We start from the raw sequence: 18,611 nt of genomic DNA, 5'->3' as shown, positions 1-18,611 counted from the left end.
CACGCTCCAGGCGCCCGGCCAGGCGATAGCACCACACAGATGTGTCGTGGGTGGCGTGTAACTCTGTGGCTCAGTGCTGTTCACGGGCTGGCCCTCGTGCCCATGACCGCGCAGGGAGTAACTTTGCCTTTACACAAACAACTCTTCTTTCCCGAACCGTTGTCGTGTGATGGCGGATACCGTGTGCGTGTGGCAAAACTGCTTCCGTGCATTCTGGATGGACGGGTCGTTCGGTGACTCGCCTGTCGCAAAGGATCGCAATGGCCGCCTTACCAAGCTTCCCCCCAGGCTTCCACGGTTCCACCCAGCGCTCGTATCTTACGAAGGCAGGGGCGGCGTCAGTGGCCGAATTCCTTAAAATGGCTTCGTTTAGTTGACGAAACAGGCTGCCGCCGCTTCGTTGACCCCCAAAATTTTTCCGGGGGCTCCGCCCCCGACCCGCACGATGTCGACACCGACACGACACGCCCACTCCTCCCCTGCTTCCTGCCGACCCAACCTCACTCTCCCGCCAGGGGAACCCCTGTCTCCCGCCGTCAACACCCATAGATACAGCCCTTTGAGCCTTCTTACCATATGCCACGCAGGTTTCGGCCGTGGAGTAGCCGCTGGACCCCCCTGTCCTTGGCCAAAAGTGGCCGAAATCCCAAAAATGTCTTCGTCTGTTTGCCGAAATACCCCCCAAGATCCCGTGCGTTTTGGCCGAAATTTCATGTTAACATCACAAAAATTTCGTCCGCCAGAGGCCTTTTGGGGCAAATTTCGTTCCGAACGAAGGAAGATACGAGCGCTGGTTCCACCCCCACGGTCGTGACGTGTGGCGTCTCCCAGGGAGCTGCACCTGATGCAACAAAAGGTGGCCAGGAGACATGCGCTTGCTTGCAAGTTGCAAGGTGCCAAATAAACTCCTCGTCTCCCCCCCGCCGGTCGGCCGTGTGGCCAGATGTAGGCTGCAATCCGTACCCAGTATATAGACAATCAAACGTTACTCGCGCACAGGGGCCGCAACACTGCTTGCGCGCTCCACCAAATTTCCCGTGGACTGTGTCGCTGCTTGACACGGACGCTGCAACACGGGCGCAGTGCAGCAAAAACAGATGTACATGTTCTGACAGGCACACCCAAGTTGGCGAACGCCGCGCACCCCTGGCACACCCCCAAACGGCGCACCTCTCAGTCCAGAACCTGCGCCTACGGCCCTGCGCTCATGGAAGCCTGGTCACCCTGTGCGGCGCCGGCCGTGGGAACGTGCTCCACACGCATACGTCACCGCCCCGCCTCTGTTCGCTTTCCCCCCTGTCGCCCTGTATGTCAGCCTTTGGGCAGCGGGGGTCGGCCTTTCTGGCTACGCCAGCCCGCTCTCCTCGGGAGACCTCAGGCGGGTGCACCAATTGTGTATACACGCCACTTTGACACGCCGGCGTGGCTACCCGTGCTTTGCCGCCCCACGGCCCAGACCCTGGAGCCACTCCACCACCGCGTCCAGTGCCTCGACCTGCGCCAAGGGACGGTTCAGGGTCAGGGCCAGGGTCGCAGTCCAGAGCTGTGCGTGTTGTGAGCGGAACACATACTGAGTGCACAGAAGCCACACGCGAAGATGAGAGCATAGTACTCCCAAAACTAACACGTGCAATCCAATGCTGCACCCAAGCCTACCAAGGGCAGGCTCCAATGCTGTCCCTGGCAATGCCAAGATTTCAGGATGTGGCCCAAGCAGTCCGCCAGCTCAATCTCCCTCTCACCTGACCCAAACAACGCAGCGAGTCTTCCAGGCCACCAGTCAGGGCGGTTGCTCGCACACTGAACACAGCACCGCCGCCGCCGCCGCCGCTGCCACCGCCAGCGCCAGCCCCGATGCTGGTGCCGGCGCTGTCGCTGCCCACAGCTGCCAGCTCCACTACACATGACACGTCCACCGCCACGTCCTCACCGCCGCTCCGCTGCTGCTCCTGCGGGTGCTGCTGCCGGTATCGCCGCACCCTGCCTCTGCCACCAGGGGCCGCCGTCGCGCCGTCCCGTGCTTGCGATTGCGGTTGCGGTTGCGGCTGCGGCCTGCACACGTCAGCACCAGCAATCAAAGGGGCAGCTACTGGTTACTGCCAGGGGCGCAGACGGCAACTGACAGTCGGCTCGGTTGCATGCGCTACGCGCCTTGCCGTCCTCAAGCGCCGCATACAGCATACTGCATGTAGCCCCACAGGCTGCAGGTAGTCAGTCCCATACGGTCGTTGCAAGGTGTCGTATCATGGGGAAGGAGAACTGCAGGCAACCCCATTCGGTAGCCCCGGCAAACCTAGTGCTTGCTTGCTGCGTCATACACGGTACCGTACTCACAAAGCCTGTAGCATGAGCTTCAGTCCCGCGGCCGGGCCCGTCCGCAGCTCCACAACGACGCCCACGCCCCGGCCTGGGCCATCATTGGCAGCACCAGCACCAGCACCAGCACCAGCACCAGCACCAGCACCAGCACCAGCACCAGCACCAGCACCAGCACCAGCACCAGCACCAGCACCAGCACCAGCACCAGCACCAGCATCTGCGCCAGTGGCAGCTGCTGCGGCCGGCCCCGGCTCGATGCTGGCTCGCAGCTGCTGCAGCACGTGCGGGGAGCAGGCCTGCCTTGCCTGGGGACAACACCCGGTGCGGCGCGCCGTGCCAGAGCGAGGGCGTCAGTGGCGCTGCAAACGCACACGCCTGCACACCGAGCACCACAGAGCACGACAGAGCACCGCAGAGCGCCACACACACATCACTGGTGCTTACCAGCTCCGCCAGCGCGCCGCCGCCCAGTAGTGCTTCCCGAAGACGCCGCCGCACATGTTGAGACTCCAGGAGCGCGCCCCGCACCACCTCCACCGCAACCGGCCCAATCAGTACCGGCCCCACCACCACAGCCGTCCCCACAACCGCCGGTCCCGCAACAGGCCCCGCATGCGGACCGTGCCGCCGCTGCCGGCCCGCACATGCTTCGCCAGCACCCACAGCCTTCCCTTCTTCATCTGGGTTGTCGTCGTCATCCCCATCTGGGTTACCGGCGTCATCGCCGCTGCTAGTGGCGCCATTGCCCTCCACGTCATCGTCGTCGCTGCCGCTGCTGTCGCCGGCAACAGCCTCCTCGCCTTCGTCCTCTCCCCGCCGCTCCACCTGCTCCTTCTCCGCAGCCGCCGCACCCCCGCGGCACGCGCCGCCGGCCGCTGCCGCCGCCGTCGCTGCCAGCAGCGGCCCCGCGCCTTCGCCGCCTCGCACCACCGTTGCCACCAGCCTCGCCTGCCCGCTCCGGAGCCGCTGCAGCAAATCGCTGTTGCTGGTGCCCGTGCCTCCACCACCTCCTTCTCCTCGCCCTCCGACTGCGCCGCCTCCTACAGCACCGCCTGCGGCGCCGCCGCCGCGGCGGGCGCCCGCCTCCTCCACCGACAGCCGCAGGCAACTGATGTCCGGCGGCAGCCGCATGGACGCCAGCCAGGACCTCGGCCAGGCCAGTAGCCACTTGGTCTGCTGGTCAAGCTGCGGCTGTCGCCCCCCGCCGCCAGCCTTGCGCTTCTTGGCTGCAGCCTGCTGCTGCGACCGTGCTGCTGGGCCTGGCTTTATGTCGTACGTGTACAGCTTCCCAACCGCCTCCGTTGCAGTCGCGCTCGGTGCCGTCGCCGCCGCCGCAACACGTCCCGTTGCTGCTGCTGGTGCTGACGTTGGTGCTGTTGCTGCTGGTGCTGCTGTTGCTGCTGGTGCTGCTGTTGCTGCTGGTGCTGCTGGTGCTGGTGCTGCTGCTAATGCTGTTGCAGTGGCGGGGACGACGAAGCGCACGCGAAGGTGCTCGGTGCGCGACACCCGCACGTCCGCCAGGCGCCGCGCCGCGCAGCCCATCAGCGCCGCCACCACCTGCTTGCGCACCAGCGTCACGCCGCGCCGCATGGACGTGGCAGTCAGCGTCACGGCCGGGGCGACGCCGCCACCGCCAACCGCGGCAGCAGCACCAGCAGCAGCCGCAACCGAAGCAGCAGCAGCCGTACCGGCAGCGGCAGCGGCTGCGGGGGCAAAGCGCCCGCCGCTGCCTCGGCGCCTGCTGCCGCCGCCTTGGGCCGCCGGCGCCGTTCCTGCTGCAGCTGCCCCCACGTTCCCGCACTCCTTGTCAGAGTCAACCCCATCCTCTGAGGCTTCGTCCCCAGACATACCGGTACCGCCTCCGTCTACAGGCACGGCGTTTCCGTGCTCATCACCCTTCGTAGCCTCCTCCTCTTGTAGCCCAGCAGCAGTGCTGCGCCGACGCTTCCTAGCACTACTACTCTGAAGCAGGCACCTGCCACGCTTTGCAGCTGCCCCTGCTGCCACAGCTCCTGCTCCACGAACGCCAGTACCAGCCCCAGCCCCAGCCCCAGCCCCAGCCCCAGCCCCAGCCCCAGCCCCAGCCCCAGCCCCAGCCCCAGCCCTAGCAGCAGCAGCTGCTATACCAGCGGCAGCGGTGGCGGCAGCAGCAGCAGCAGCAGCGGCATGTGCGGCGCGGCCAAGTGGCCGTACGACCGCCACTGGAGCGGCGGCGGTGGCGGCGGTAGCGGCAGCGGCAGCGGTGGCAGCAGCAGCAGCGCCACCCACACCTGCCGCTGCAACTGCTGGTGGCGGCGCCGCTGTCCGCCCCGACCTCTTCTTCTTCTCGCCACCACTGCCACGCACCAGCACCGCGACCAACTGCGCCGCGCCGGACCGTATCTGCTGCAGCGGCGTCACGTCTGCTGTGTCAGCTGCCGCCGCGGTCGTGCTACTGGCAGCCCCTGCTCCAGCCGCCGCCGCTGCAGCCGCCGCAGCCGCCGCCGCTGTAGCAGCAGCTGTAGCGCCGGTGACGTCGAACCGGCGCAGCCTGAGGACGTATGTGTCCGGTGTCAACGAGGCGGGGGGCAGCCAGGGCCGCGGCCACGTCAGCACCCACCGCGCCTTGTAGCCCGGCCGCACCCGGGACGGCGGGGTCGTGTACAGCCGCCCGTACACCGCCGCCTCCTCCTCCACCTCCTCTGCAGCCTCCACTGCCGCCGCCACCGCGCCTCCCGCGCCGCTTCCGCCACCTCCACCAGCCGCCGCCGTTGCCGCAGAGGATTCAGCAGCCGCCGCAGCAGCAGCAGAAACAGCTGCTGCCGCTGCAACAGCTGCTGCCGCTGCTGCTTTCGCCCCTCGCGCGGTCGGGGAGGCAGCCGCCGCGGCTGCTGCTGCTGCCCCGTCCGCCTGCGCCTGCGGTCCTGTCTGCGCCTGCGGACCTGTCTGCGCCTGCGGACCTGTCTGCGCCTGCGGACCTGTCTGCGCCTGCGGACCTGTCTGCGCCTGCGGACCTGTCTGCGCCTGCGGACCTGTCTGCGCCTGCGGACCTGTCTGCGCCTGCGGACGCGCCTGTTGCAACGACGATGGTGGCGTCGGCGGGCGGCCGCCCCTCATCAACCTGACGCTGACTGCCTGCTCGAGCGGCAGCCCTCGCGCGAGCACGCCGCTACCGAGCAATGCCGCCACGAACCTGCGCCGCACCGGGGCCCGGCTGTGGTCCAGCGCGGTCGCCGTGAGGGGGACGAAGCCCTGCTCTGCACCGCCAGTACTGCCGGCGGCAGCGCCCGCGTGCTGCTGCTGTGGCTGCGGAGGAGCAGTGGGCGGTGCCGCGGCCGCGGCAGCAGCCGAAATAGTACCAGGAGCGGCAGCAGCACCACCACCAGCAGCACGGCCCTTCAGCCCCTTCGGATGCAGGCCGACATGAGCGCTAAGCCTCGCAGAAGGAGCAGCAGCCGCAGCAGCCCGCTTCGACGTTGCCGCAGCTGCTGCTACAGCCACTGCAGCTGCCAGCCGGCCCTTGCGTGGCGTGAGACGGCCAGACGCAACGCCCTCCGTCACGGCGGCAGCACCCGCGGCCGCGGCCGTGGCCGCGGCAGCGCCGCCCCTCCCAAGCGACCCTCCTGCAGATACCGCGTCCGGAGTGGCCGCGTCCGCCGCTGCAAGCGCGACCAGCGCGTCCTCCGTTGCGGCTGGGCCTGCTGCGCCCCACGCCTTCGCCTTCGCCGGGGCTGCGTTGCGCGCTGTGCCTGCTGGGGAGGCCTGCTGGCGGGTTGGTCGGCGTGCCTCCGCCCGCGGTGCCTGGGCCACGAGGGCGCTGTGAGGCCCCTTGGTGGTGGGAGACGTGGGGCCCAGGGCAGTGCCCACCGCCAGGGTCGCCGCCAGCTGCACCTGACCGCTCAGCACGCGCCGCAGCGCATCATGGATTGGCACGACACCTCCCGCAGCTGTAGTCGCACCTCCCGCAGCAGTGGCAGTAGCGGCAGTAGCGGCAGTAGCGGTAGTAGCGGCAGTAGCACCAGCGGCGGAAGTAGCGGCAGTAGCAGCATCCCTGGCGCCGTCGCCATCAGGTGCTGCGGCCCGCTCTGACGGTGCGTCTGCTACGGCTAGCGTTCCCGCTGCATCAGGGGCAGGCGCAGCCGCGGACTCCGCCGCCGCCACAGCCGCGCCCGTGCTTGGGGCAGCTGCTTCCGAGGCGCCTGTGTGGACGCGGGCCAGGCGCCAGTGGGCCCGGCCGGCGAGCGCTGCGGCGTCTGGGACGTGCTGCCTCATCGCCGCCCGGCCCCACACCAGGAACCACTTGGCGTGGCCATTCTTGTCGTAGACAGTCTTGAGCGAGCCATCCCAAGAACCCACGTCCGCAGCCGCCCCCGCTACAGCCCCTACTGCCTCCTCTGCTCCGACTGCAGCATCCGCACTGCTGCCGCCTACGCCAACACCGCTGCCGCCCGCATCTGAGCTTGAGCAGACGTCGTGCTTGGAGGCCAGCATCCGCACGGGCACGATCATGCCGTCTGGCAGCCCCGCGTCCGCCTGCTGCGCGCACAGCAGCTCGCCCACAACTCCCTTGGGCACGTAGGCCTTGCCCCACTGCAGCGCCGGCGCACTCACGGGTATCCACGAGCCGGGAGCGCCCGCGGGCCAGCGCTTGCCAGGCGCCCGCGCAACACCAGCGGCTGCTGCATCCACATCCATATCCACATCCACATCCTCGCCCTCATCTGCACCCGCGACCCCACCCGCGACCGCACCCGTGGGCACTGAAGCAGTCTCGGCCGGGGGGGAGACGTGCAGCGTCGCCACAAGGCTGTCCAGCCCATCAGCTGCCGCCGCCTCAGGACTGCTCGGGCCCGCGGCCGTGACGGCACCTCCAGGCCCCGCGCCCTCTCGCGCGCCGCCGCTAAGGTCTGCTGCCGCGGCCCGTGAAAGAAGGAAGCCCCAGCCCGGCACCGCGCCCTGCGCCCGCGCCCAAGACCTGGGGAAGCGCAGCCGCCACTCCCAACGGCCCGTCCGGCGGTGCAGGTTGCAACGCAGCGTGCCCGCTGCCCCTGCCGCGTGCGCCCCTGCTGCGTCCCTCCCACTCTGGCGCCCGTATGCACCTGCACCTGCGCCATTGCCGTCGCTGTCACTGCCGCCACTGCCACTGCCACCAGCACGCTTCCCAGCCGCCGCAGCCACTGCTACTGCTGCTGCTGCTGCATCATCACCCAGGCGCAGCACCACAGGCCGCTCCCCCTCTCCGTCAGGGGCCAGGCCATTAGCATAGACCACGGCACCCAGCCATTGCTCTGCGGCCCGGTCACCAATGTAAGCAACTCCATGGCCCAGGCTCGAGTCCTTCAGCGGCAGCCAGAGCCCCGCCTCGCTCAAGCCCTGGCTGTGCGCGCCGCGTGCAGGGGTCGGGCTGCCTGCACCCGAGCCGGCACGGGCCACCCGCCGGCGCTTTGCTTGCGGCGGCGGCGGCGGCGCGCTATCTTGGCTTTGCGCGCTCGCCCGCCCCGCGCCGTGCACCCGGTCGCCGGCATCGTGACTGCCATTGGTGGGCTTCTGAGCCGCGCCGCCGCTGCCGCGCCCCGAGCGCGCGGCAGCTACCGCTGCCCTGCGCAGCCTGGCCGCAGCTGCCCGAACCGCCGTGGTCGTTGCCCCTGCGCCCTCACCCTCGCCCTCGCCTGCCCCTGCTGTTGTTCCTATCCCTGAACCTACTGCGCCTGCTGCTGCCGCAGCCACGCCCGCCGCCGCCTGCCCGCCGCCATCCGCCTCGACGGCGGCTCCCGCCACCCCAGCGCCATCACCACCGCCAGCGGCCGCTGACGGCGGCGGGGGGCCGAAGCACCCAGGTGGGCGGGCGGTCCGCAACGTCGCCACCCACTGCGGACGTTGCACGACGCCAGCAGCTGCACCAACAGCAGCCGCCCCGCTCTCGTGCGCGGCCCCGCCATCTCTGCCACCGCCATCCCTGCCACCGCCACCGGCAGCGGCAGCGGCTCCAACACCCGCGCCCGCACCGGCCCCGGCCGACGTCGCTGGCACGCGCTGCAGCACCAGGCCCCACCCGGCCGCCGCATGGTGGCTCTGCGCCCAGCCCGCGCTGAAACGCAGCCGCAGGTCGTGCTGCCCCGTGCGCGCGTTCCTGTTGCAGCTCAGCCGCGCCTTTGCCTGCTGCGGCTGCTGTTGCTGCTCGGCCGGCTGCTCAGCCGGCTCGGCCTGACTCCGTGCTGCAGACGCTGGCGCGGACTCAGGCACCTCGCCTCCGCCACTAGCCGCCACCGCCGCCGCCGCCGCTGCCTTTTGTGCTGCAAGCCGGGCCCACACGTCGGCACCCACTTGAACGTCCACGGGTTCCTCCACGGGCCCTCGCGCCCGCACCCAGCGCAAGCCCCACTCGCCAAGGTACACGAACCCGTTAGCCACGTTTGACGGGCCCAACGGGGCCCACAGCTTGTCGACATCTAGGCCAGGCACAGAACCGCCGCCGCGGTTGCCGCTGCCGCTGCCAGTGCTTCGCCCGCCGCACGCTGCACCCGACTTCAGCTGTAGCTGCTGGGAAAGGCGTCGTTGCCGCCGCAGCTGCTTTCGTGGCCGCCGCCGCGGCTCGCCGTCGCAATCGCCATCGTCGTCTTGCGAGCTCTCCGCTTCTGACTCAGGGCGCCGGCGCTTGTGCTCGTGACTGTGCTGCTGTTGCTGTTGGTGTTGCTGGTGTTGGCATCCTGTCTGCTTCAGCGCCTGCAGCCGAGCTGCACGTGCAGCGTCAACCGCTTCCACCACCTGTGCACCGCGCCGCAACAACATTGACCGGAACACAGGATGGGTTAGTCGCAACAGCCGTAATGAGACAGACATACGGACACACACACATACACACACACACACACACACACGTTCGGTCCTTCCAAAATGCAAGGCAGGAACTCACCAAGCGTTCCAATGGAGAGTCCTTCGACCCCGCCCCATGTCGTGCGGCCGCCGCCGCCGCTGCACACCCAGCTGCCGCCGCCGCCCCGGCTGCCGCGGGCGCTTTTGCACGCCGAGCACCCGGCGGCCGCTTCTGCTGCTGCGATGACGCGGCCTCCAACGTAGGCAGGTGGACCTGCCACACCGCCACGCCGCCGGCGCCGTTGCGGACACCGGCGTCGCACACCAGCCGGGCCATGTTTGTGCCGCTCACACGCGGCGGCGCGTCGAAGCCCAGTCGCGCCCAGAAGCGCTCCACCCGCCTGCTCGCCAGCACCACTGCCATGTACTGCACATACGTACGGCGATGTGTGTGTGTGTGTGTGTGTGTATATGTGTGTGTGTGTGTGTGCGTGTGTGTATTTACGGGGGCGAGAGCAAGAAGCACACGGGAGTTGATGAGGCGTGACGACTCGAACGGCATATCGCACGCGCGGCGCATGCTACGCATGACATGTGCGACATCCCGCAATCAGGCACTCAGCACGCACCTCCAGCTCCGCCTGGTGTGCGGAGCGCTGCAGGCAGCGAGTGAGCAGTCGGCCCAGACCCTGGCCGCGACGCGACTCGCCGCCAGCCTCCGGGCCGCACGTCGACATGTAAAGAACCTATTGCAGGCAGCGGCAGAAGCGCAGCGTGTTACTGCGCGGTGAGCTGCTAGACCCCAGTGTGCCACGTGTAACGCGCATGCGACATGCCCAACAACAGTAACGCAACAGACGGAAAGGCTCCGAAACACGCATGCGCCCCCCGCGGCCCCGCTCGCACCTGCAGGTGGCTCTTGGCGCCGCACGCGTCTTTGGTGCCCTCCAGCGTCAGGCGCAGCAGCGCCGCACACACCAGCTGCTCCTCCCCCTGACCACCCTCCTCGCGCTCGCCAGCCCCGGCGCTGTCGCTGCCGTTGCTTCCACTGCCCCCTCCGCCAGGACCCTGAGGCGAAGCCGCCGGTGAAGCCTGCCTCCTGGGCCGCACCCACAGTCCCGCCAGCGGGTAGCAGCGCCGCTGGTTCCAGTCGCCCGTCAGGATGCGGTCACGGATCTGTCACGGGCATGACACGCAACAGCCCAACAGTCATGAGCGTGTCACAAGTTACCGTAGCACCATAGCTTGTGCAGCACCGTCTTGCTCTTGTTCTCTTACTCCCCTCAGGGCCCATGCCGCCGCAGAGTCCCCACCCACCTCGTCTTTGTTGCCCTCAAAGTCGTGAAGCAAGTGCTCATACATATCCCTGTAGCGCCCCTTGGCGACGGCGCCACCACCACCGCCGCCAGAACCGCCGCGAGCACTACCAGCGGGAAATCCCGCCCCTGCACCCATGCCGCCGAAATCGTGTGAGACGGTGGCGTCCCCTGATGGAGGGGCGGCGGCTGCGTCTGCGTCCTTGAACGGCGGCAGCAGTCGGTACACCAGATCTTCCTCCTCCTCTCCCGCCTCCTTCGCGGTCGGCTGCTGCTGCTGTTGTTGCTGTTGCGTAAGGTGTTGTGCAATGTCGTGCGATCCCTCCGTCTCGCCCTGGTGCATGACGCGCTGTTGTTGCTGGCCCTGTCAGCAGGGATGGGCCGCGCATGCAGGCGTGTGTCAATTGCAAGCGGCGGGAGCACAGCGGGAACACACAAGCGCTTGGAAGGGACCGAAAATGCCGGTTCTTGCGTACGGCATCTTAACGCTAGTGCGCTCATGCGCGGGTCTGCGGATTACGAAGTACCCTACATGCAGAGCGCCAACCTTCTCTCCATGCATTACGCCGCGTCGCCCGCGCGGCGTCCATGTCACCAGTAGTCAGTTCGTCATGACGCGCCCGTGTTCAACCACGCACCTCTACGGCTAGCGCAGCCGTCTGTGAGCCTAGCACAACACCGGAGGCGTCGCCTTCTAAACGGAGCAAGAAGCTGTCGTGCGCGCACGTGCGTGCCCGCCGGCTGCGCCCCGCAGCGCCCGTGGTGGCAGCCTCGGCCGGCGTCTCCACCGCCACTGCTTGGCCCGGAGCGGTAGCCGGAGAGGCATCGCCCAAGCCCCGGCCCGCGCTGCCGACGCCTGGGTGGGTGCCTCGCGCTGCCCCCGGGGTGGCTGCTGACGGGGAGACTGGCGCAGCTGCACTGCCGAAACGGGTTGCGAGGCTCCCGTTTGGGGCACCAATGCCACCGCGCCCAGTGGCTTCCGTAACACTTTCTGTCAGATTATCTGACTTAAGTGCCGTGCCTTGCATTGCGGGCTCTGCTGACCCTGCAGGCAAACCGTTTGCATCCTCGCGCGCCCCGGCAACTGCGCCTGAGCCGCTAGCCCCAGAGTCTGAGCCCAAGGCTCGATTGGGACGATTCATTTCCCTATTAATACCTTTCGGACTCAGAAGGACTGCAGGTTACGGCTCAGTGGGAGTCCTTGGACATTCTGCCCGCAGCTGCACGAAACGTAAGTCGCATCGGCGAAGAGTATCTCTGTGCATGCTTAAATCATATCAGTAAAGGGACATCCGTTGCGACGGGTCACGAGTGCGAAAAGCCGAATGGCTCGGGTTGAAAATTATGCAGGGTGTTTACACCAGCACGATATTGATACATATTTACCTAATGTGGCCGTATGACCTACACCATTGACACCGGAGTAGTTAAACAGCGGTGTCAGGTTCCCGCCATTTGCGGCCGTGCCCAAACCCTGGCCGTTTGGCTGGGCATGTGGCCCGCCGCACCGCCAGGGGGCACGCCGCACGCTCCGCCGTGCACGTCCCGCATCCATCCACACGTCAATCAATTATAAGATGGCCATCATCCCTCAGTCAGACCTCCCCATGCGTGCAAGAGGCACCATCTCACCGTGCCGACACCTGCCCGCCAATGAGCCAAACCCGCGCGAAGCCTCCTACTGCCACCTGCAACTTGCACGCAGCCCACCGCAGCACACATCCCGCAGCAGTCCAAACAGCGTACGACAACAGCAGTACCCAGGACCACGCATGCTTAGGTTAGCTCGGAGCACCCAGTACCCGAAAGCGGACCCGCGGCCCGTCTCCTCCTGCCGCTACCCCGCCCCAGCCTCCACCTCCCGAGCCCCAGCCCGGGCCCGTGTCCGCGGCCCTGTTCACACGCTTGTGGCCCCCGCTCTCGAGGCCACCGCCGCCCTCAGCGCCCTTGCCCTCGCCGTGTGGTCCCGCGCCGCCCTCCGCAGCCAGCATGTGCAGCCAGAGCAGCAGCACCTGCAGAGCCGCCTGCAATCCGGGGCGAGCGGGAGGGCCGGAGGGGACTCAGATGGACGGGTGCGTGGGACAACGCAACGGCCGCCCGCCCCCCCCCAACAGAACCCTGCTTGCTCCTTGATGTTACTTGGTGTAGCTGTAGGTCTGGCGCTCACTCCAGGGCGAGACCGCCAGACTTCCCGCACCTGCTGCTGCCGCCGGCCCCGCGCCACAAGCAACGTGTCCAGCTCCGCCCACAGCTCCCCGCACAACGCCGTCGCTCGCACCAGGTGCCCCGGCGCCAGCGCTGCTGAAGATGCGGATGCGGATGCGGATGCAGGCGTGGTCCCAGGCGCAGTTAGCGGCGTCGGTGCGCTGCAGCCTTCGGCTTCCCCGTCGGTGGTGCTGCCCGCGCCACAGCCGCCCCACGGGAGACGCAGCAGCACGCAGCAGCTGCAGCCGGGGGCGCATCCAGGACCGTGGCCCTCGCACCCGTCCTCCTCCTCCTCTCGGGCTTTCTCCGTCCGTGCCGCCGTGCCTTCCACCTCAGGTGCCCTGTGACGTGGCGTGCACGGCGTCAAACGTGTCATCATAGGCGGCCGGCGCATGCAACACGTGAATCGAGAGGCCTTCCCGTTTACATGACACGGTGCAGAGCTCACTGAGACGCCGTCGGCCCCGCAGGCGTAAGCCACAGCTTGAGGCCGGGTACGGGCGCCCCGTCCAGCCGCAATAGCACGCCCCCGCGCACGTCTGCAGCCCACAGCGGCGGCAGCTGGCCTGCTGCCCCTGATGCAGCCGCCTCTGCCGCAGCCGTTCCTGCCGCAGCCGCCCCTGGTGCTGTTGCCGCGGCCTTGTGGCGGCGAAGCGCGTCCACCGCCAGGTGCGCCTGCACGGGTGAGAGATGCCAGGCAACAGCCGCAAGCCGCCGTCAATGCCACCGTCACCGCCACCGCCACGACGATCAGCAGAGCTCAGCGTCCAAACCAGGGAGCAGCAAGGATGGGCAACGTACGCGGTGGCTGACACGGTGTACTGAAACACAACGGACACGACACGGCACCACGGGGGTACGGTATCACCAGCTTCCTCACCAATGACCCAAGGCTCCGTGCAAGCGCTGGCAGAAGCTGATCGGCGAGCCCCACCGCAGCCCCGGCGGCCGGCGGCACCCCGCCACTACTGCTACTGCTGCTGCTGGTGCCTGCGACTGCGCCTACAGCTGCTACACGCCCTCCTGCCGGGAGCCCGCACGCGCCCGGGGCCGGCCGTGCCACAGGCCCGCCGGTGGAGCCTGCCGGGCTTGCCAGGCTGATGGGGCTTGCCGGGCTTGCCGGGCTGCATGGCTCTGGTGATAGCGGCTTATCGGAGAGCGCCGGCGAGGCAGTCATCATGGGCAGAGATGCGCCACGGCCCATGTCACCAACCGCAACTGCAGCTGTGTCCTCTGCAGTGTTAGCCCCCCACACCTCCTTCTGCTCCTCCTCCCCCTGCGCCTCCTCCTGCTCCTGCTCCCCCTCGGGCGACGGCTCCCTGGTCGTGCGCCTGCTGGCGCTGCCGCTGCCGGGGCCGGCGAGGCCGCTGACACCGCTGCTGCGTTGGGCACGCCTGCTGCCACCCCCCTCTCCGTCTGGCTTGTGCGGGTGGCAGTGCGGGTTCTCGTGCTGGCCCCCCGGCTGCTGCTGCTGCTGCTGCTGCTGTTGCTGCTTCTGGATTTCATGCAGCAGCTTGCTGCGCCGCTCAGGGACCACGAGCTTGGCGCGCACAGCTGCGGCTAGCGCGGCAACCTGTGACGTTGCGTGCGGGTTGCGTGTGTTGTAACTCAAAAATGCGCAAGGGTAGAGAGGACAGATATCAGGTTTTGCATGTGTCAGGGCGTGGTGTCAGGGCGTGCAGCACACATGTGTCGTATCTTGTGAGTGCGAGACTTGCTCAGCCCTTGCTTGTCACGTGAAGTTGCTGCAATCGCTCACCACCTGCTTCGCCGCGGCAACACCGGTAAGCCCGGCTGTCACCGCAGCCGCTGCCGTCGTCGCCGCCGCGCCGCGCCTGCTGCTGCGCGCACTGCCGGCAGCAAGCTCCGCGGCACTCCTTGCCCCCGCCCCAGCCATAGCAGTCGCGCCCGCAGCCTCCTTGGCCACCTGCTCGAGGGGCGCGAACCAAACCTCGCAGGGGCCCGCGTTCCGGGCGCACTGGCTGCTGGTGTGCGCGGTGACGTAGCAGCCGGGGCCGCCGAGCGTTGCCTGCTTGGGCTGGAAGCCCATGAGGGCCCAGAAGGGCTTGACGCTGGCATCCATGACCACTACGGCCATGCGCTGCGGCGAAATGAGAGCGACACGAGCCAGCGAGTGAGCCAGGCAAGACGCTATGGGATCTTGAAAGGGCATGGGCATCTGTGGGTTGTGTTGTACCACATGCGCACCAGCCTGCATTGCGAAGACCCCACACCCCTGAGCCATACGGACATAACATGCGCGGCAATACACACAATATCAAACACACACGAACTTGCTTGCACACATACGGTAGCCGCAAGTACCCACCGTGTGCTGCTGCTCCAGCGCCACCAGCTGCAGGCAGCGCACCAGCTGAGAGCCCAGGGCCGCCGCACGCCGCAGCGGCGCGACCGTGGTCATGTAGCGGACCTGCGGCGAGGGAGCAGACACACACACACACACACACACACACACACACACGCAACACGCATAACGCAACCTCCAGCAATATCTCTTGGCACGGTCCATAGGTATCTGGTCCCTGGGTACAGTTTATAGAAGGGCAGTCTTCGAGTTCGGACGTGAGGAAGCTATAGCCACGGAACCTAGCTGGCGAGTCCCGAGCCCCAAGCCCAGCTGTGCTGCTGCCGCACCAGCAGCAGGTGCCTGCCCTCGCTGCCGCCGCCGGCCGTGATGAGGTGGATGGTGGCTGCAGCCAGCAGGGTACTGGGGCCGCCGCCACCGCCACCGCCACCGCGGACGCCACCGACGCCACTACCGCTTATGCCGGCCGGCGGCCGCAGCCAGACGCCGCAGCAGAGCGAGTTGTCGAGTCGGCCCTCCACACAGTCGTCAATCTGCATTCACTCGTCGTTGCATTAGCGCATGAGGAAGAGCAGGTTAGCGAGCTAGCGAGGTCGCTAACCTGGGCTGTTGTCGCGGATGTAAATTGGAGCGCCAAAGACGGCGAGCCAACAGCCAACCCTATCTGGTGCCTGCACCCACGACGCTCGTCCCCTGCAATCGCCTTGATATGCCGTTCCTCCCACGTACCGTCTTGCCGTTGTTTCGGCCGAAGCCGGTCTTCACCAGCTCGGCCACAGACTTGTAAGCCGCGTGTGTGCCGCGAGGGAACGGCGGCAGCACCCTAAACACGAGCTCTCCCTGCAGCGACCGCCACGCAGCAACACAAACCCTGACAGCATCAGCGAACGCCTCAGGAATGAAGATTCGGTGTACGGTCGTTGCAGCGCGCCTGATGGCGCATCGGTTGCTGCACACACACCCTGAGGCCCGCAACAGCCCACCTCTTCCCAAGCTAGCTCCCGTCCCGCTCCCGCAACCAGAGGCACGTCCCCCTGCAATCAGCCCGTGCACCCACCAAGCCGTCCCCTGCAGGCCCCAGCGCCACGTCATGCCCCTCCACAAAGGGCCCCGTGTGCCGTGACGCCCGCCGCGTGGCCGGCCCTGGTCCTGGTCCTGACCCTGACCCTGAGCCTGGTCCCGGCCCTGCATAGGCCCCACAGCTGGCGGCTGCTGCCGCCGCCTCCTGCACCCTAGCACGCGCACGTGGTCGCTTTTCCGCCGCCAGCGGCACCTCAGCAGCAGCCGCACGTGCTGCCGGCTTCGTGGCCGGGCTCACTGCAGCAAGTGGGCACGCGGCTGCTGCCGGCGTCGCGGCCGGGCTGACAGCCCGCTGCTGGCTGTCCGAGTTCGCGTCTGATGGCGTGCGTTCGGCACCAGGTGCTGCGGGTGCTGCGCCACCGGCGGTGGTAGGCACAGCCGCCACCTCCTGAAAGCGGGCCGTGGCCGCAGCCAGCTGCGGTGGACCCTGCACTGCAACGGTCACGGTCTCCCCGGCGGACCCTGACCTCGGCCGCAAGTCTGCTGTTGCTTGGGCGACATGCGTGTACAGGCAGGCCGCTGCCGGCGCCCCTGTTGCCGTCGCTGTCACCGCTGGTGCCCCTGCCGGCGGCGCAGGTGGCGACGGCCGCGAGGTGAAGGTGCAGGTGCTGCTAGCGCCACAGCCGCCCAAGGACCCAGAGCTCCGGCGCCCGAGGCCCGCGGCGGACCCAGACAGGCAGAGGCTGGCGCTTGCAGGCGACGCCTGCAGCGAGCCCCCACAGCTGCTGGGGTCGCGGGGCGTCGCGGCGGACCCACACGCTGCGGCAGGCACGCTGCAGGTGCTGCCGACCTGGCGGGCGATCGAGCAGGGCGCCAGAGCGTCGCGGGCGAGGCTGCTGTCGCAATACTGCTGGTGCTGTGGTGCATCTGCGGCCGCGGCACTCCGGGCGGTGTTTGGGTTGCTGGCAGCCGCGGCGCCACTGCCCGCTCGCGCGCTTGCGCCTGCGCCTGCGCCTGCGCTGGCAGCAGCGCTGCTGCCGCTGCCGCCATCGTGGGTGCAAGTTCCACTGCCTCCACAACTGCCATTGTCGCCACCAGTGTCGCTGCCACTGTCAACCTGGTGGCTGCCCACCCGCCCGCCGCACCCCAGCCTACTGCTGGCGCCCTGATGGCTGCCTCGCCTCGCCTCGCCCTGCTCCTGCCCGCCATGATTGTCGCTATCGCCGCCGCCGTCGCAGCGGTGGTGGTGCTGGCGCCACGGCACCAGCTGTGCCACCAGGCTCCGGAGGCAGCCGTCGCGCGTCACCGCGAGCACGAGCTGCAGCGACAGCCGGTGCCCGCCTACCACCAGCGCTGCCGCCGAGGACGCCTGTGCCGCCGCAGACCCAGCCACCGCCACCCGCGTTGCCATGGCCCCTGCCCTTGATCCGTTTGCCGCTGCGCCCGGGGCGCCGCGGCCGCTGTCACCGCTGCCGCCGTGATCAACAGCTGCAGGCAGCGCGGCGGTTGCGGCGCAGAGCCACTCCTGCATCCCGCAAGCTCGCCAACCTGACCGCTGCCCCAGCACCGTTGGTGGGCCCGGCGCTGGTGGCAGCGGCTGCGGCGAAAAGGGGTCAGCGCCGCTGGACGCAGCGGCAACGAGGCTGCTGCCAGCAGGCAAGGGCGGGGCCGCCGGCGGCACGCTGCCTTGCCCGCCGCCTTCCGCACTGGGCCGCCCGCCGGTAACTGTGCCCGGCGCGGGCTGTGGCTGTGATTCAGGCGCTGGCTCCGCCCGCCCTGCTTGATCTGCCGAGCTCTCCATCTTTTCCGCCTCCGCCGCCGGTTGCACCAGCACCTCTTCTGCTTCAAGGTAGTATTCGAGGGACGCCTGCTGCCCCGTGCCGATACACAGGATGGCACACGGCCGGAAGCCCGGCGCCTCCACCCGCAGCCGCTCCTCAGCTGCCACGCTCCGGCCCCGACCGCCGCTGCTCCGGCTGCCGCTGCTCGTGTGGGGCTGCGCGTGTGCTGGCAGATGGGCAGCCCGCAGCGTCCTGTCCTGAAGTTGCAGGGAGGGGCCCCAGTCCGCAGGCGGGCGCCACATGTACTCGCTCATCCCATCCGTGATGCCCAGCTCCCGCGCAGCCGCGTGTGGCACGTCGAAGGAACCCTCCGTAAGCGCAGCTGCCGGCAGCTCCATGCAGGTGCCGGCTTGGCAGACCCAGGCGCTCCGAGCATCAGTGGCGGGCTTCGGCGGGGCCCTGAGGGCCTGCCCGCCTGGGCCAGGAGCATGGCGCACCGTATGAGTTGGCTGAGGTGGGCATGTTGCTGATTGGATTTTTAAATTGCAGCGAGTCACGTCCAAGTTCAGCATTTCCGACATCGCTAGCCTCGGCGTTAGCCGACTGCAATTTCCAGATACTGAAGACGGATACTACATAGTCATATAGTACTAAGCTAAGCAGACCATCAAGTGGGCAAACAGGCAAGCTGTCTATGTGCAAGCGGCAGCTGTCTACGTGCGCTTCATATAAAATCAAGCGGTTTGACGCATGCTCTGATGATGCCGAATGTAATAGATGCAATCAATAAATTTGCAATTATCATTATTCATTCTCCCCCGCCCGAGCTTCCTCCCCCTGCGGGCAGGCAAC

General features: G+C 68.0%; 2 protein-coding genes across 2 annotated transcripts; both read right to left on the bottom strand.

The window, feature by feature from the left end:
- Window positions 1-340: 340 nt before the first annotated feature.
- On the bottom strand, window positions 341-11,706 carry CHLRE_17g730483v5 (uncharacterized protein). The gene is made up of 9 exons (XM_043072417.1): window positions 11,066-11,706; window positions 10,429-10,791; window positions 10,018-10,287; window positions 9,741-9,857; window positions 9,212-9,538; window positions 2,764-9,063; window positions 2,335-2,624; window positions 1,743-2,052; window positions 341-1,495 (listed from the first exon to the last, which is right to left on the bottom strand). Exons 1-9 carry the CDS (start codon window positions 11,453-11,455, stop codon window positions 1,427-1,429), a joined length of 8,436 nt encoding a protein of 2,811 aa, XP_042914876.1. The 5' UTR covers window positions 11,456-11,706; the 3' UTR covers window positions 341-1,426.
- A 48-nt stretch (window positions 11,707-11,754) lies between these two features.
- On the bottom strand, window positions 11,755-18,526 carry CHLRE_17g730450v5 (uncharacterized protein). Its single transcript, XM_043072416.1, has 9 exons — window positions 16,016-18,526; window positions 15,688-15,798; window positions 15,288-15,491; window positions 14,962-15,063; window positions 14,392-14,733; window positions 13,513-14,205; window positions 13,081-13,307; window positions 12,625-12,973; window positions 11,755-12,451 (listed from the first exon to the last, which is right to left on the bottom strand). The coding sequence occupies exons 1-9, from the start codon at window positions 18,338-18,340 to the stop codon at window positions 12,209-12,211; spliced, it is 4,596 nt and encodes a 1,531-aa protein (XP_042914875.1). The 5' UTR covers window positions 18,341-18,526; the 3' UTR covers window positions 11,755-12,208.
- Window positions 18,527-18,611: the final 85 nt, after the last annotated feature.

Source organism: Chlamydomonas reinhardtii, chromosome 17 (genome assembly GCF_000002595.2).
Source record: "Chlamydomonas reinhardtii strain CC-503 cw92 mt+ chromosome 17, whole genome shotgun sequence".
Classification (NCBI taxonomy): domain Eukaryota; kingdom Viridiplantae; phylum Chlorophyta; class Chlorophyceae; order Chlamydomonadales; family Chlamydomonadaceae; genus Chlamydomonas; species Chlamydomonas reinhardtii.
This window is presented reverse-complemented; position numbering and strand designations above follow the sequence as displayed.

Excerpts from the sequence above, each read along its gene's own strand:
- CHLRE_17g730483v5 (XM_043072417.1), bottom strand. The coding sequence starts at position 11,455 with ATGCAAGGCACGGCACTTAAGTCAGATAATCTGACAGAAAGTGTTACG. Across the intron at positions 9,539-9,740 it reads CACACCAGGCGGAGCTGGAG|TACATGGCAGTGGTGCTGGC; the intron begins GTGCGTGCTGAG and ends ACGTATGTGCAG. Across the intron at positions 2,625-2,763 it reads GCGGCGCGCTGGCGGAGCTG|GCAAGGCAGGCCTGCTCCCC; the intron begins GTAAGCACCAGT and ends TGTTGTCCCCAG.
- CHLRE_17g730450v5 (XM_043072416.1), bottom strand. The coding sequence starts at position 18,340 with ATGTCGGAAATGCTGAACTTGGACGTGACTCGCTGCAATTTAAAAATC. Across the intron at positions 12,974-13,080 it reads GCGGGGCCGACGGCGTCTCA|GGCACCTGAGGTGGAAGGCA; the intron begins GTGAGCTCTGCA and ends GCCACGTCACAG. Across the intron at positions 12,452-12,624 it reads GGGGCCGGCGGCAGCAGCAG|GCGGCTCTGCAGGTGCTGCT; the intron begins GTGCGGGAAGTC and ends CCCGGATTGCAG.